Source organism: Thermomyces lanuginosus, assembly GCF_041956635.1.
Source record: "Thermomyces lanuginosus strain ATCC 200065 unplaced genomic scaffold VTN49scaffold_1, whole genome shotgun sequence".
In the NCBI taxonomy this organism is placed as follows: Eukaryota; Fungi; Ascomycota; class Eurotiomycetes; order Eurotiales; family Trichocomaceae; genus Thermomyces; species Thermomyces lanuginosus.
The window spans coordinates 1-15,942 of record NW_027192335.1 but is presented as its reverse complement, the minus strand read 5'-3'; the positions used below and the strand labels follow the sequence as shown (position 1 = coordinate 15,942).

Sequence of the window (15,942 nt, the reverse complement as noted above, 5' to 3'; positions counted from 1 at the left end):
CCTCAAACTGTCCTGTCTGATTATACAGGCGCCGTTAACCCAGACCTTTTACGATTTCAGCAAGCACATTATTGACCTTACTCCTTAGAACTTCCTGCCAAATTCATTGCCGCACTGACGCATGCCAGATGGCTGAAGGCTTGAGGGAAGTTACCCATGGCCTCACCACTGATGGCGACTTCTTCAGAGAAGATGCCCAAGTGGTTGGCAAAGGAGAGCACATTATCGAAGTGGGCAATGGCCATCTTGCGGATATCCGAACCGTCGATATCGCCGGGGAGTTGTTTCACGAAGCGAGAAGCCTATCCAGGTCCGAGATGTGAGATTCTCGTGTCTTCTTAGACAATTGAAGAAGGGAAACCTACGCGGAACATGGCTTCGATAGTCCAAAAAGTGACCATGATGAAGGCGCCCTCGCGACCTCCCACGCCTAGTATCGAAAAGTTAGCAGCACAATTCGATTCGGAAAGGAAGAAAAGATCTCACCATCGTGGGCTTTGGTATGGTCATATCGGAAGACCATTCTTGCGCTCGTCAGGCCTATTTTCTCCGGCGGCTGCAGAACTTTCCTCAAGGTGTTGAGGAACCGCGCATCGTTGGGTTCGACGAAGAACACCAACGGCGCAATCATCAACGCGGCATCGACGACGTTAGAATTCTCATAGCTCTGTACAAAGAACCCTTGTTCTTTGTTGTACCCGCGATCCATGATCTCGTCATATAGCTCGTCACGGACGCGTGTCCACTCCAGGCGATCCGGACAGGGCAGAGTGGATCGTTTGTCGGCCAGGCGAACTGCGCGATCCAGCGCCACCCATAGCAGCATCTTCGAATAGACAAAGTGCTGCGGTTTACCACGTACTTCCCAAATAGACATGTCTGGCTCGTCACGAACGCTGATTACATAGTTGACCATGCGTCGGATTGCTAACCATTGCTCGTACTGAATCGGCTTCCCGTACTTGTTGTACAGGTAGATGCTGTCGAGCAGCTCACCGTAGATATCCAGCTGAGTGTGAAAAGCGGCCGCGTTGCCGATACGCACCGGGCGACTACCACGGTAACCGTCCAGATGATCGAGAGTAATTTCCGGTATTTCGTAGTCACCTCGGATTGTAAACATGATGGGTAAGAATGGCCGTTGCTGCTCCAAGAGAGACTGGCCGTTTGTAATCGGGAAGATACGGTCGAATATAAACGATATATATGCTTCGGCTTCTTCGTCGTAACCATTTTTGAGAAACACGTAGAGAGTGAATGACGTATCCCGAACCCATGAATAGCGGTAATCCCAGTTTCGTGCACCGCCTATGTTTTCTGGCAATGAGAATGTCGGCGCCGCTATGACAGCTCCCGTCGGCTTGTAGGTGAGCAGTTTGAGAACGAGCAGGCTCCGCTCGACTTGCTCGCGATAATGGCCTCGGAAGGTGCATCGATGGGTCCACTCCGTCCAATATTCAAAGGTCTCCTCCTCCAAACGTTGGAGATAATAGCCCATCTGATTTGTTGCGGGAATCGTCTTTTCCGGACTGTGCAGAATGAAGGTGATGGTTTGACCTTCCTCGACACGCACGCGAGCTTCCACGCCCTGGCCAAGGTGTCCGGGCCGCTCCACTAGTTTGGACGTAGCCTTGGGCTGTTGTCGGCTTTCAGCTTTATTGTCAAAGAATATATCTACCTGTAACCGCTCTTCGGCGCTGTCGAAAAAGATTGTCTGGAATCTACGGTTGTCGGTGTCGTCACTCAAATCGGCCCGGGTCGTATGGCCATCTCGCGCGTAGTTGAATGCAGGGAATATTTCGATCACCACATCCATGCCCCCTCGACCGCATTCCAATTTCCTGATAATGCCGGAGTGCCGAGCCCCTGACTTCCATTTATTCCCACCCGGCTCGGTACAGGGACAATATCCCGACAAGTGCCGATCTGCCTGCGGCGTCTTCTTGTTGGCCACTGGGAAGTAGTCGACGAGATTGATGACACCTTCTTCATGAATCCATCTCGTTTCTAGCATGTTCGTGTACGGCAGATATCTCTGCTTGCTGATGGGAGTCTCCCCGTTTTGCGTGATGGCTGTGATACTAAAGTGACCTCCTTTATGCTTGTCCAAGAGCCGACAGAAGACGGTCGGCGAATCGAAGACCGGCCAACACATGAAATCCAGGCTTCCATCCTTGCTGATGAGAGCCGCCGTGTGCATGTCACCAATGATGCCATAGTCTTCGATGGCCCGATATCCGTAGGACTCCATGGCGCTGTACGATTAAAGAAATGGATCGTATATTCGCAGCAGACTGGGGAACAATCAATCCGGAGTGAACTGTCTGGACGGACCGGAGTGTGATCCCCATCTTCTCTATAAAGGAATGGCGGGTGTAACTCGCTACATGCTCTCCCGACGACGAGGACATGGCGTCATCAACAGCATCGCGACGATTGCTGTTACGAGTCTCCAAAGGGAACATCCCACATGTTCCCTTGAAAAGAGAGTCCGTTCATGTCGAATCGCGACGGGATCCGCAGCGTCGTGCACCCATTGACTTTGACGAGAACCACCCCAGCACCATCATTGTTCTCCCGCCATCCCGAGGAACAGGCCTGAAGAGCCATTGGAAGCCATAGGAACTGGATTCCTTGTGCTGCTGAGCGATCGGACTTTAGTTCCTGAGGATGGGCCTGGATTCAGAGTAAGCCATTGGATCTGAGAATGGACCTGAGTTTATTCGTGGACTTGGCTAGGAATAAATCGAGAATTTATAAACTTTCTCACAGAATTACGGGCAATCTGTCCGATGCGAGAATGTACATACCTGTCCTCATTTTGATTTAGGAATTTGGTTACCGAAGAATTGATCCAAGACTACCAAGACTCTCTGTTTACCTGCTTTGGGTTACTTGTAAATAGCCATAGCCGCAGCTTAGGTTCAGCTTGGAGCCTATTTACGGCCATGAAGTACGGGGTAAAGAAATGCTAATCTGTTGCATGCTAAGACCCATCGTCTCTATTCCAAACAAGGATTTCATTCCTTTTGTTGGTTTCTTTGTGTTCTCGTCTCTCATTCTCATTCGCATTCGCTTGTTGTTTCCATTCCGTACCGTGTTGAAATCAGTTGAATCGTCCTGACGTCAGCGGTCAATCCGTTCCGAGTCGCCTCTGTTCCCCCTGTCGGCCCCGTCTGCGTGTGCTGGAAGCCGTAGCCAGTCGGAGCTAGTCACTGGCGGCGTTGAATCCGACGTCCCGTCCTCGGTGGATGGAACCCGATGCTGGGCCCTTGAATTTGTCTGCCGAATGCCGTCACGGCAATGGTTTTACCGAATCACACCGCAGGTTCGAGCCACAGGCGGCGCAGCTCAACCCTCGCAGGCCAAGTGCAGCCGCCTCGAACGGGCCCGGCGCCTGCAGCGCCGGATGGAGCGTATTCAAACGTCCGCGACCATAGTTTGCGCCCGGAGGAACAGTCACCGATCCCCGAAGCAGATACCGACGCTTCCGACTTGTCCTCCCTGGCAGAGTCCAGTGCGGGATCGAGCCACGATGTATCCGACGGCGACGACGAAGAGACTGGTTTGACAGCGAAGCAGAGGAAACGGCAAAGACGTCGACGGAAGAAGCGAAGGAGGCGTCTGGATGCGCAGGTGGGAATTGTAGGGGCTCTCAAGTCACGTCTTTCGCCGGATCTGGGTGTTGCATTGGAGCTGCTCATCAACGCCGGATTTATCTCCCTCTGGTACCTGTTTTCGCTGGCGATATCTTTGGTGAGTGTCGGATTCATCAGCATCGAACGGCGTCGTGGCTGACTTGTTCAACAGTACAACAAATGGATGTTCTCGGACGACACGGTGGTCTTCCCTTTCCCTCTATTCTCGACCAGTCTGCATATGCTGGTCCAATTCACTCTCTCCGCGCTTTTACTCTATGTGTTTCCCTCATTGCGGCCTTGGTCGACGCTCGCAGGGCTGCGAAATGCGGATACTATCATGACTAAATTCTTCTATGTAACACGCCTTGTCCCGTGTGGCACGGCGACGTCGCTCGATGTTGGCTTGGGGAACATGTCGCTCAAGTACATCACGCTTACGTTTCTGACAATGTGCAAGTCGTCCTCCCTGGGATTTGTTCTCCTCTTTGCCTTTTTGTTCGGCCTGGAGCAACCATCCTGGAAATTGGTCCTGATCATTGCCACGTTGGCGGTTGGGGTGGTCATGATGGCGGCGGGCGAAACAGCGTTCAACCTTCTTGGCTTCTTCCTAGTGATCGCATCAGCCTTCTTTTCGGGGTTTCGCTGGGCCTTGACCCAGATCTTGCTATTGCATCATCCGGCAACTTCCAATCCTTTCTCGACGCTTCTCTTCCTGACTCCGGTCATGTTTATCACCCTTCTCGGAATTGCGCTGGTCGTGGAAGGGCCTGCCCAGATCAATGACGGCATCATCGCATTGGCGGATGCGCGTGGCTGGTTTATGGGTCTGTTGCTACTCATTGTGCCAGGTGTGCTGGCGTTCTGCATGATATCGGCCGAGTTTGCGCTGCTGAAACGGTCCTCGGTGGTCACGTTGAGTGTATGCGGAATCTTCAAGGAGGTCGTGACAATCACCGCTGCAGGTATTGTCTTTGATGACAAGCTGACCGCGATAAATGTCACTGGCCTCATCGTCACCATCGCCAGCATTAGCGCCTATAATTACCTGAAGATATCGAAGATGCGGAGAGAGGCTCGCAAGAATGCCGAGCCACTCCCAGACGAGGAATACGGCATCTCACTGCTGCAGCCGGAGACCGTTGAACTCGACCACCAGAGTCACCGGCGGGCTCTCAGTTTGAGCGGTGCAGAAGCTCGTCGCGAGTACTTGTCGGGGTCTGGCGATGCGCCGGAGAGTTCGCCTTTGATCAGAGAGGAAGAAGAGGAAGACATTCCCAAGGTCAATCTCACTGCTAGTGAAGCCAGCCGATAATACTAGGTCCTATATCGATTTGAGTTGGAGAGGTCTATATTATACCCCTTTGCATAGTTGTGTTGCCACCCTATACACCTGTTATATATAGGCCCGAAATAACCGACTTTTGTTCCATCAGTATCCTCGCTAGAATATGAATATGCCACAACTAATATACAAAGACCTCGAGAAGTTCAATCTTCCCCGCTTGAGTTTGCGGAATCGGATTCTGCATCCTTTCTCCTTTTGCCACGTTTCTTTGTCCCCTTGGCCCCAAACATCTCATCCAGCTTGCGCTGATTCTTCTCTCTTGCCTTGGTCTCCGCAGCTGATTTCCGCTCGCATTGACTTTGAATTCTCTCCCTTTCAGCGCGTCCCTCCTCGGACAACTTGGCCTCCATGGCTCGGAACTCAGCGCTCTCCGGGTCCATGCCAATCAGCGACTCGAGGAGTTTGATTTCCCGCGCCCAGATAGACTTGTCCTCAACAGTGCGCTGCAACTTCTTCGTTGCCTTTGGCTTCTTATTCCCGTGCTGCTTTTTTCGAACCGGCGAGGAGTTTTTCTCGATATCTGATCCGGTATCAGAGGCATCAGCAGCAGCGGCGTCCTCCGCCGCCGCTGTTTTATTTGTGCTCGGAGACACGGGACGGTCGATAGGAGTTTCAAGAATCATTGGTAGATCATGGAATCGCTTCTCATTCATAACGTTGTGGAATGCACGTAGTCCTAGAAAACCTGTGCCAATGTTTGCGTGGAGGTCACGTTTACTCCCTCGGGGCGCTTTGGAGTCGTTCAGGTGCAGCGCGCGAAGATACTTGAGACCAATCTTCTCCTCGAATTCAGTCATAAACGCACGGAATCCTTCAGGAGAGACCAGGTCATAGCCATAGGCAAAGCTATGACAGGTGTCGATGCAAACCCCTATGCGCGAGTGGTACTCTTCTGGAATCTGCGAGATCACGGCTCCTAGTTCGGACAGGGGGCCTCCTATTGTAGAGCCTTGGCCACACATAGTTTCCAAGACAGGCGTCACAGTTGATGTAGCAGCGAGCGCCTTGGTTAAGGCTTTGGCCAGCCGCGTGATGGCCGCCTCTCTACTGCCTTGTCCTGAGGCGCCGGGGCTGGTTCGATTGTCAACCACGAAGAATAATAATGTCGGGTTTTCGGACATACTGAAAATTGTATAGCCTAATCCCCAGCTTCTCACACCGTTGCAAGTCGTCTAGAAATGAGTCGAAGGCCTGCTTCGCTTTTGCTTCATCTTCTTGGGCGAGATTCACAAGGTACGAGCCGTGAGGAAGGATATGCCTGGCATTTGTCAATCAATCAATGCACTCACAATTGCACTATTTGTGGATCGTACTTTGTCGCATCATACTGATGATCGAGACAGTACTGTCGGAAATTATCCCGATGCTCGTCCTGCAACGGCGGATTGTCCCATTTTCGCTGGGACTTAAGGAATAGAGCAAATGCATTCCCACTACACGTAGATGTCAATAATACAAAATCATAATCTGACGCGAAGGAGACTTATGTACCCAATATGAACACTGTTGGTGACAGCATTATGGACTCCTGAATGTCCAAAACGGCGATTCTCAGCTTACATACACCGGGATATACGTCTCGGCAGGACAAACCTTTGGCGGCACTGACATGTGCCCCGACAAACATTTGCAGACCTTTGGTCCGCGCGGCCAGCGGTACCATCTCTACTTCTTCCTCCTTGACGTTGCGTTTCCTTTTGACTTTTTCCGTGATGGTGATCTGTTCTTCCTCCTCCTCCTCTTCGTCTTGCGCTTTTGTCTTGACTAGGGCGTCGTCATCCGCTTTGGCTTCATCGGAGTAAGAAATCTGCTTCTTCTTGGTCGGCCGAACAGATCGTGTTGACGTCGTACTGTTCTCCTTTTCCACTTTCACGTCCGTTGTTTTCAACGCGCCATTCGAGTGATTGATTTCCCTGGCGAGGGTTTTCTTTGCTGATTCCTTTGTTACTGCGGTATCTGTGTTGCTGGTTGATCTGATTCTTTTACTTCGTCTGAGAGAAGGCGAATTGTCCTGAGATCTTTTCCTGTTGCTGTTCTGAAGAGCCTCTTCCCCGTCAATGGCTGCACGACTTTCGCGATTTCGCACAGGCATTGCAATAACGGCCGGCCGGAATCAATATGCACGCTAGTGGCCTAGCTGAGAAGAAACAGTCATTAGTAAAGTCCGTACAATGGTCCGTTTGTCCACGCCGGCGATCGAGAATCGAGTCGTTCGCGACTCGCATAGCCGCGCAAGCCTTACATGTGACTCGGAAGGATCACGTGTCTGGTTGCCAGGCCAACCACTAGCGTCAGCCATATCCGGCCAAAATAAGCTCTGACAACACTGCCCCAAAGTCCACAACAGCTTCAGAGCACGCATGGGCTTTTGATCTCTTCCTTTGTCATGCGGACCAGCGATTGAAGAGTATTAAACGGTGTCAACATGCCAGCTTCGGAGGATCTCATCAACTTCGACGTCATTGAATCACAAAAAGAAAACATCCAATCGCTGCCGGGTGGACGTTCAGCGAAAGCCCTTGCACAGATTTTCTCATCTGGAAGCAAAGGCGATAAATACGCATCACCATCGCCAAATGACACCAGAACACTCAACGATGCAATCAAAGAGGAGTACGAGGCGGAGCTACGCGCCAGCGCTGATCATGACGACCCTCTGGACATTTATGACAGATATGTCAAGTGGACGATGAATGCCTATCCGTCCGCACAAGCCACTGCAGAGTCCGGTCTCCTTCCTCTGCTAGAACGAGCAACGAAAGCGTTTCTAAACTCTTCACATTATCGAAACGACCCGAGATACCTGAAGTTGTGGCTTCACTACATCAGACTCTTCTCCGACGCTCCTCGCGAAACGTTCACTTTCCTCGCACGACATCGCGTGGGTGAGGAACTTGCTCTGTTTTACGAAGAATACGCGGCATACCTCGAGAGTGTTGGTCGATGGACACAAGCAGAGGAAGTTTACCACCTCGGCTTGCAGCGCGAAGCCCGACCACAGGAGCGCTTGCTGCGGAAGTTCAACGAGTTCCAAGAGCGATTGAAGCAACGACCCGAAGACAGCAACGGCCCGTCATCCCCCGCCCTTCCCACAGTCCGACCTGCTCTGGCGACAAAAGTAGATCCCTTTGCATCAGCACGAGTGCCATCCGACCCGCAAGGACCACGTTCCAGAGGAATTGGGGGTGGGAGCACGACAACGACAAAATCGGGAAAGCCGAAAATGGCGATTTATTCTGATGCGGACGCGTCAAACCAGAGGCAACCTGCCGTCAGCGCCCAATCAAAAGGGTGGGAAAATATCGGGTCACTGCGAGATCGCCGAAAGGAAAACACGATGGAGCCACGGCCGTGGGTCGGCGAGACGCTGAAAACGGAGAAGAAAGTTGCAAAGCCTGCAAAGATGACTATCTATCGGGACGAGGTGAGTAGCGAGCTGGTTTCAATTCCCCCTTTCAATTCCAAATATTTACGCCCACAGGACTAATTGGTGGCATGGCACGATTGGCGTGTGATATTGGTGTAATCAGTCACAATCAAATGCACATCATCAATCGCAAGTCCAACAAGTATCTAGCATTGGCCACGAACACCGCGTAAGAGAGGCTATCAATCCAAAGACTGGTAGGAGAGAGCGTGTTTTTGTGGACCTAGATGCGGTATATCCAGATCGCCATGATCCGACATACGAGGTCAGTTTTGAGGAGTTGCGAGCTGCGAAGCGTGGATGGCTACATAAAGACTGGAGCAAGAAAGAAGCACTGAAAGAGATTCCGGACAATGCTGCTGGCCGATCTGCATCCGCACGCGGTCAGAAGCATCGCGCTGCTCCCTCTGATAAGGAACAGGATGATTTGACTGACAGAACATTGGATGGGTCGGAGGAAGCTCGAGAGAGAAGAGGAGGAAAGGCCAAAAAGATTAAGATGATGGAGATTAACGAGACACAGACGAGTAAGTGAATAACCAGAGATGTCGGAAATCAAGCTAATGGCTTCAGTCAAAACCAACTTTGACTCTCCAGCGGGTTCCAAGATCAAACGCAAGAGTACCTCGGAGCCGACGATGACGTTCCACACCCGGGCTGCCACCGATGAGATCTACAGCATCTTCAACCAGCCGCTCAAGGCGGAAATGGCACACTCGGATCGTAGAGACAGCCTACTTGAAAGCGAGTATGAGGATGATGACTACACCAGTGCCGGGGAAAGTACAGCGACCGGGCGAATCTCTGCGGGGACAAGTGAATTTGGAGATGATGAGACGCAAAGAGTCGATGATGAGGACGAGGAAGATGACAATGTGGATGCCGATGGTGAGTGGACCGAGTTCTCGCCCGGCAAGCATGTACCTCGAGTGGTGGGACGGGGTGATCACAGTGAATGTGAATCCGATGCACATGTGGATGAACGTGATGATCAGACTGGAGTCCAGGAGTCCCGGAGGGAGCGATTCGTTCCGGTCATGCCAGAGGACTACAATCCTCCGGTTGGCCGCTACCGCGATGTCCAAGGCATGGGACCAAATCGACTGCCCTATATGACACCGATCATCGAGAGGACGGAGTCGTCATTTCCGTCCTTTACTGGCAGGAGTCGGGCTCAAGATTTCAAGACACCGTGCAAGGCGGTGCCGGAAGACGATCAGGGTTTTTGCTCACCAGTGCAAGATCTGCTGCTCGGAACTCCGGGCAACGACACTGCTGGCTTTAGTGGCCAACAGCTTCCTTCAGTGCTCTCTCCTACCCCGGCGAAAGGTCTGTCTCGGACTCCTGTGAAGAGTGTGCCAGCGACAGTGCCCATTCAGGTGGATTGTATCATTAAGGACGACCTGTGCGACCCAACGGACCGAAGTATTCGGAATCGAATCCTCAGGTCTATCGATCCACCCCTGGACTCGTATCCAGGCTACTACGATCACTCGAACATCTTCGGCAACCATGTGACCAACATTCAAAAGTATGCTAAAGGCCAGAAAAAGACAAACAGAGGCGGAGACAAGGGGCCAACCTCGGCCCCGGTCCTGAACCTTCCGAAGACTGGCCGCACATATACCGTCCGGCGCGAACTTGGAGCCGGGGCGTATGCTCCGGTATACCTGGCCGACAGTGTAGATCGGGATGGATCAACGATGCACACCGATGATGACAACCCAGGTCGACAGGCCCTGGAAGCCATCAAGATCGAAGTTAACCCGCCGAACAGATGGGAGTTTTACATCATCCGCACAGCGCATGAGCGGTTGCAACAATCACCGGAGCACGCTCGTGCGGCGGACAGCATCATCCGGGCGCACGAGCTACACGTGTTTAAGGACGAGTCGTTCCTCATTGAGGACTACCGCGGCCAGGGCACGTTGCTGGATTTGGTCAATATCATCCGCACGGAGGCGATGACCAGCACGGGCAACTCGGACGCGGGCATGGACGAAGCCCTTGCCATGTTCTTCTCCGTCGAGCTCTTCCGAACGGTGGAAGCCCTCCACGCATGCGGCATTCTGCACGGCGACATCAAGCCAGACAACTGCCTCGTGCGATTCGACGAGCACCCCACCAACAACGACGAAAATGAATACACCCCCAATGGATGGCATCACAAGGGTCTCACTCTCATCGACTTTGGCCGTGGCATCGACCTGCACGCCTTCCGGCCCGACGCGCAGTTCATCGCCGACTGGGAAATCGGCGAGCATGAGTGTCCCGAGGTGCGAGAGGGGCGACCCTGGCGATACCAACTTGACCTCTACGGCGTTGCGGTGACCATCCATACCATGCTGTTTGGCAAGTACCTCGAAGCCGTACCTGTCAACAAGGCTGTCAGTGAGGAATGCCGTACCTATCGACTCCGCGAGCCCCTAAAACGGTACTGGGACCGCGAACTCTGGTCTGACGTGTTTGATCTGCTGTTGAACCCGATGACGCCGCGGTGGATGAACGAGGATGACCCAGGCTCGGTGCACGTCTCGATGCGCGCCGTCCGCGAGAGAATGGAGGAGTGGCTTGTTGCGAATGCCGAGCGGCGGGGGCTCGCGCTGCAGATAAAGAAGTTGGAGGCGCATTTCGCGCGGAGGAGGGAGCGGTGATTTTTTAAAGTTTTTTCCGTACACTACTATCTGTCTTCGTCATTCCTCGATCGAAGAAGTATCTCAGGGCATGGGATTCGTTGGTGTTTCATGGCTTTTTTTTTTATTGCATGATACCATGGCTATTGTTTGTTTGATTTCTAGCATGAATCCAATTAATGATTGTTTTCTAGCGAGAGTACTTCCTAGATTCTTTTAAAACGAATGAGATGTATTGAATTGGAAAACCGCTGCGTTCACTCGTCATCATCATCATCATCTATCACAAGATAGCGATCAAAATCAAAGCAAAAAAAGTTAAATCATAGAAAGAAAACAAACAGCATCAGTCATCACGTCGTAGACATCGTCAGACATACAGATCGCCACCAAGATCATCATTATCACATCGTCATCATCGTCATTAGCTTCATGATCTTCGTCGTCATTGTCATCGTCACTCATGAGAATGATCGATGGACATTTCATCAAGAGAAACAAAGCATGAACAAATCAACCAGTCATTGAGCAGAGATACATCGTCACCATCAGTCATCGCTCGTCATCTACCGTCTCATTTCAGTCATTCGGTCATAGTCGTCGTCACTCGTTAATTTGCTCATCATGAAAGGGGGCTTCGAGGACGGGCGCTTAGACAGATTTTCAAGGGGGAGAAGAAAAAACAGGAGGAAAGAAAAAGAAAAGAAGGAATGTCAGGTATCGCTTTGCAGAAGTGCATGGAATCGATCGAAAGTCAGAAAGAAAGGAAAGAGGGAGGGAGTAGAAAGAGGAAAAGAAAAGAAAGTAAGAAAGAGTGTCGTCCATATCTCGAGAGGTAAGGTCAAAGTAGCGCTCGTCCAGCTCGTTTGTATCGTGATCGTCATCAAAGCATCGGAGACAATCGTAATCCAAGCTCGTCCGCTGTTTCATCACGAGTTGTTCATTCATTCATTCATTTGTTCGTGTCGTGATCATCATTAATCGTCGCTCCTTGCTTAGTCGTGGACATCATTCAACGTATCTGAGACGAACGCAGGGGTTAATTGCGCTGTATCTTAGTTAGCAGACCTCTCCATTATTGAGGCTCCACTGAATTCGTACCATTTTCGTGAATGGCAGATTGAGGATTTGCCGTTTGATACGCTCCGCATCAGAGATCCCTTCTTCTGTAGGATCATACGGCAAACGCGAAGGGGGTTGCTGCTCACGAACTGGGGAGCTAGTTCTCTCACGCTGCAGCTGCGGCCGAGAAGAAGAAGAACCGGTAGTGAAGGGGTCCGATAGAGATGGGACATGCCGAAGGGTTCTAGGAGATGACGTTGGCCTCCGCTTGTTGTCCAATTCAAACGGCGATCCCAAACGGCGAACCCGTTCACCATCGGCAGCGTTTTCAGGCCCACTGTTCGATGGAGTGAAGCCAGAAATCGGGAAAGGTGATGCCGATGACAATAGCTGTTGGATACGCTCCCTGGAGCTGAGGGCGCTGGTTGTGTTCCCTCGGTTTCGAAGGCGGACTCGCCGCTGGCCATCCCGCAACTTGCCATCCCGTACTAACTCGCGAACATTGCGCTGGACACCGCGGAGGTCAGGGCTCACTTCGGGCTCGTGGTCTGCACGACGCTTGGGCGCGCTACTAATGAGCCCCAACCGTGATGGCGATCTGCGTCTCATGTCCGTCACGTGGATCGTTTCCCGTCTTGCATGGACGACCGGCGAAGCATGGCGTCTTGACGAGGAATCCGGGCCCCACGTATGGTACATGAAAGGCGACCCCAGCCGTGGAATTGGATCCTTCGCAGGCCGAGGGTCTGACGGCGCCGAAGTGACTGAGATCCCCGGGGTTGGAGTCGGTTCATTTTCCCTGTCGGAGCGCGCGGGCATGGCGAGTTGTGAGAGATTCGAAGGCAGGGAACTGGACACGAGAGACACGCCGAGTTCTCGAGTTGCAAATCCAGTTGCATCTCCGGTCGTCGTCCCAGTGCGCGATGCAACTCTGCCGGAAAAGGATAGTGGTTCCACGGCCGGTGACGGACTACGACTCAGCAATAACCGTTGATAATGAGGAGCCATCATTGGCTTGCGAGTGCACAGGTACTTTAGTCGTCGCCGCGTGGCTGCTTCCGACCCGGGCCATCTGAGCCTCTTCTCGATGCTCGGCTTCGCTGCTGTCGCAGCGGAGTCCCCAGTTGTATCGGGAGCCGTCGACTCAGAAACGGGATGTGCTTGACGTTTGGCATGAATGCGATTCCAACTTCTTTTGGCCGCCCGTGCAACGCGGTAGGATACACCCAGCGGAGGAAGCTTGCCCGGAAGCAACTTGAAAGGGGTGAGCGTAGGGTCCTGCAGGAAGGCTTGATACGTGTTCCACAAATGCTTGTCCGTTTCCGCTGTCCACTTAGTCCGCTTCCTCGGAGGCGCCGTCGGCGGACGCGCAGAATTACGCATTGGAGACTCCAAAAGCAGATTCCTCGTTTCCGCAGGCTTGAAGCCATTCGCATCGAAGATATCGCTCTCTGGGCTGGTGCAGCTGCCCCCGAGAGACGGCTGGGTAATCATGGTCTCAACAGACGACACTGAGGAATCGGACAAGTATGAGCAAGCCGACCCGGGACGCTCAATGGATTCACCCATCGTGGCATGATCATCCAACGGAGATGGCTCCGGCTCCGCGCCAATGTATGGCGTAGTCCGAATCTGCGCGGGTGGCGTCTTAAATTCCATCCGTCGGAACGAAGGAACCTGTAAGAGTTCCGGATTGGCAGGCGCAGCGACGGAAGCTTCCGTTCCTGCTGGAGTTGAAGACGGCGGAAATTCAATCGACGGAATGGGATGATCAGGTCGGGTAAGGTCAAAGATTGTCGGAGCGCCATCAGACTGCGTAAGTAAGCTGGGCTGGCCCTCCCATCGAGGGCGCCGCATTCGATAACTGGACGCACGAGGTGGAGGCGGGACTTCCAATTCAGGAGAAGGATGAACGGGAGTACTCGGCGTGTCATCGCCCGAAGAGCAAGTGAAGCTCTTCGGCAGCGTGCGCGACACACCGGGAGCGAGGTGGTTCATGGTTGTACGCGCGATTGATTGGTCTAACAATGTCGCAGGTAATAACAATGCCGATTGTTCGAATTTGTCAGCAATGTGTCGTTATTGTCCGAGCACGTTTGTCAACTTGGCATAATGGCTCGCAGATCAAAACGAGGTCATAGCATCGCACTCCAATTCGGAATTCAGAGCAGTGAAGTGTGACAATGAGCGCAAGTCGACGCGTATCGGCAATATGGCGATTTTCACCACTGCGACTGTGAATTCAATCGAGCGCAGTTGACGTAGTCGAGGTGATTGGGTCGTAACAAGAAGCAAAAGGAGACGGGAAGGAATGAAACAGCAAACAAGAAGAACAAAAAGAGAAACTAGAGGCGCGACAGAGTGTGCGTGAGAGGCCGTTCGTCCTGGGATACCGCAAGGCCGATTCTACTGAATGTATTCCCAGCGAGGACGGCAAATCGGGCTCGACGGGGTGTGGCGGAGGAGCGTCGAGCCACACGCACCCGCGGATACCCAACACACAAAGGAAATAGAAGCGACGGCGACGGTCGTGACGTGAAAATCAGGAACAGATCTGGTTGAGAGGAGAGAGGAGAGAGAGAGCCATCCGAGGTGCGGTGACTCTGCTAGTGACTACGGTGGTCGGATCGGGAAATGTTGGCCTGAGGCATCAAACTCCGGCGCTTCTCCACCCGCGGGTGCCAGTCCGAGTTAGTCACCGCTTTCTCGTCCAACAAACCACGTCAGTGCTTGGTTGCGGACGGTGCCAGAGAGAGCGCGCTAGGCGTTGATGGAGGTGACTTGGGTGCATTGATGCCAATCACGATTCAGGGCTACCAGCAACGGCCGCGCCGCATTTGGGTTGCAGTGATTACTCGTCCTCCGCCTCACTGATCATGGCCCTACTTATTTTTCGCTCCCAACAGAATGGAATTGCACACGGAGCTGACTTCTGGGAGGACGAGCACGCGCACTGATCACAATGTTCTCTCACTCTACACGCACTGCAAGGGGCTTAACTCGAGAAAAAATGAGGGGGCTGGGAGTCACGTTGACCGAGGACGAGCACTCCAGACCAGGACCATCCTCGATTCCCCCAGCCAACCAGTGGAGTCAATGGGTACACACTACCGTGATGGCGCGAAAATACCTATCATTCATCATTTTCGCCAACGGCGATCAACGCAATACAATTTAATCCCAATCTTCAGAGAAAACTCTGAACCGACCCCTGTTGGCGCCAGACGCGACCTTGGACCCACTGACGCGTCCACACGCGTCTGACGCGTCTTTCCTCTTCGGTCAACTCCTCCAATATTACCAGTTTAGGTTAGGTGGTTGTGGCTAGCCTAATTTGGTAGGCATGTTTACCGCGCCTTTCTGGCCACGGCGCGACACCCGCGCTCGGACGCTCATGAACGCCTTCTAGGGACCTCCTCTTCTCCAGAGTTCCAAGGCTTTTGCCGTTGCGGGTGTAACCCTCGGCTGGAGCACCCTCATGCAGCATGCACAGGATTGAAACCAATCGAACTGAGAACAAAATCGTACGTTCCAATGGCGTCGAGAAGTTCGCGTGAGAGATGGAATGCGTGCAGCCGTCCGCACTGCTGCAAGATTGCAGTCCAATAGGCAGTTTCCAACAGAAAGAATTAATCACGACGCTGCATTGAGCACTCTGCACTGCCCAATGAGAAAATCTCTGCCAATGCACATTGAATTCATTGGCCAAATTTCGCCTGCATATGACCTATGGCAAAAGTCACGTGGACTGAATCACGTGTTGATATGTAATCGATGTCACATGCAAGTGTCCGGGCCTCAGCTTGGGCTGATGCGGCGGAGGGGCTACCAGAG

The 15,942-nt window shown here is 52.6% G+C and overlaps 8 protein-coding genes across 8 annotated transcripts; 4 read left to right on the top strand and 4 right to left on the bottom strand.

Moving 5' to 3' along the window:
* Window positions 1–77: 77 nt before the first annotated feature.
* VTN49DRAFT_8 (uncharacterized protein) lies at window positions 78–2,251 on the bottom strand (the record flags this gene model as incomplete). The annotated part of the gene is made up of 3 exons (XM_069416330.1): window positions 78–302; window positions 366–430; window positions 487–2,251. 3 exons carry the CDS (start codon window positions 2,249–2,251, stop codon window positions 78–80), a joined length of 2,055 nt encoding a protein of 684 aa, XP_069272703.1.
* Window positions 2,252–3,303: 1,052 nt separating this feature from the next.
* Window positions 3,304–4,953, top strand: VTN49DRAFT_7 (uncharacterized protein; the record flags this gene model as incomplete). Its single annotated transcript, XM_069415219.1, has 2 exons — window positions 3,304–3,756; window positions 3,811–4,953. The coding sequence occupies 2 exons, from the start codon at window positions 3,304–3,306 to the stop codon at window positions 4,951–4,953; spliced, it is 1,596 nt and encodes a 531-aa protein (XP_069272702.1).
* A 176-nt stretch (window positions 4,954–5,129) lies between these two features.
* On the bottom strand, window positions 5,130–7,078 carry VTN49DRAFT_6 (uncharacterized protein; the record flags this gene model as incomplete). Its single annotated transcript, XM_069414118.1, has 5 exons — window positions 5,130–6,057; window positions 6,110–6,244; window positions 6,300–6,419; window positions 6,478–6,514; window positions 6,580–7,078. The coding sequence occupies 5 exons, from the start codon at window positions 7,076–7,078 to the stop codon at window positions 5,130–5,132; spliced, it is 1,719 nt and encodes a 572-aa protein (XP_069272701.1).
* Window positions 7,079–7,411: 333 nt separating this feature from the next.
* On the top strand, window positions 7,412–8,473 carry VTN49DRAFT_5 (uncharacterized protein; the record flags this gene model as incomplete). The annotated part of the gene is made up of 2 exons (XM_069413007.1): window positions 7,412–8,410; window positions 8,468–8,473. The coding sequence occupies 2 exons, from the start codon at window positions 7,412–7,414 to the stop codon at window positions 8,471–8,473; spliced, it is 1,005 nt and encodes a 334-aa protein (XP_069272700.1).
* A 439-nt stretch (window positions 8,474–8,912) lies between these two features.
* Window positions 8,913–11,067, top strand: VTN49DRAFT_4 (uncharacterized protein; the record flags this gene model as incomplete). The annotated part of the gene is made up of 2 exons (XM_069411896.1): window positions 8,913–8,940; window positions 8,987–11,067. The coding sequence occupies 2 exons, from the start codon at window positions 8,913–8,915 to the stop codon at window positions 11,065–11,067; spliced, it is 2,109 nt and encodes a 702-aa protein (XP_069272699.1).
* A 642-nt stretch (window positions 11,068–11,709) lies between these two features.
* VTN49DRAFT_3 (uncharacterized protein) lies at window positions 11,710–11,994 on the bottom strand (the record flags this gene model as incomplete). The annotated part of the gene is made up of 1 exon (XM_069410786.1): window positions 11,710–11,994. The coding sequence occupies one exon, from the start codon at window positions 11,992–11,994 to the stop codon at window positions 11,710–11,712; it is 285 nt and encodes a 94-aa protein (XP_069272698.1).
* A 91-nt stretch (window positions 11,995–12,085) lies between these two features.
* Window positions 12,086–14,106, bottom strand: VTN49DRAFT_2 (uncharacterized protein; the record flags this gene model as incomplete). The annotated part of the gene is made up of 2 exons (XM_069409675.1): window positions 12,086–12,094; window positions 12,148–14,106. 2 exons carry the CDS (start codon window positions 14,104–14,106, stop codon window positions 12,086–12,088), a joined length of 1,968 nt encoding a protein of 655 aa, XP_069272697.1.
* Window positions 14,107–14,291: 185 nt separating this feature from the next.
* On the top strand, window positions 14,292–14,621 carry VTN49DRAFT_1 (uncharacterized protein; the record flags this gene model as incomplete). The annotated part of the gene is made up of 2 exons (XM_069408565.1): window positions 14,292–14,344; window positions 14,429–14,621. 2 exons carry the CDS (start codon window positions 14,292–14,294, stop codon window positions 14,619–14,621), a joined length of 246 nt encoding a protein of 81 aa, XP_069272696.1.
* Window positions 14,622–15,942: the final 1,321 nt, after the last annotated feature.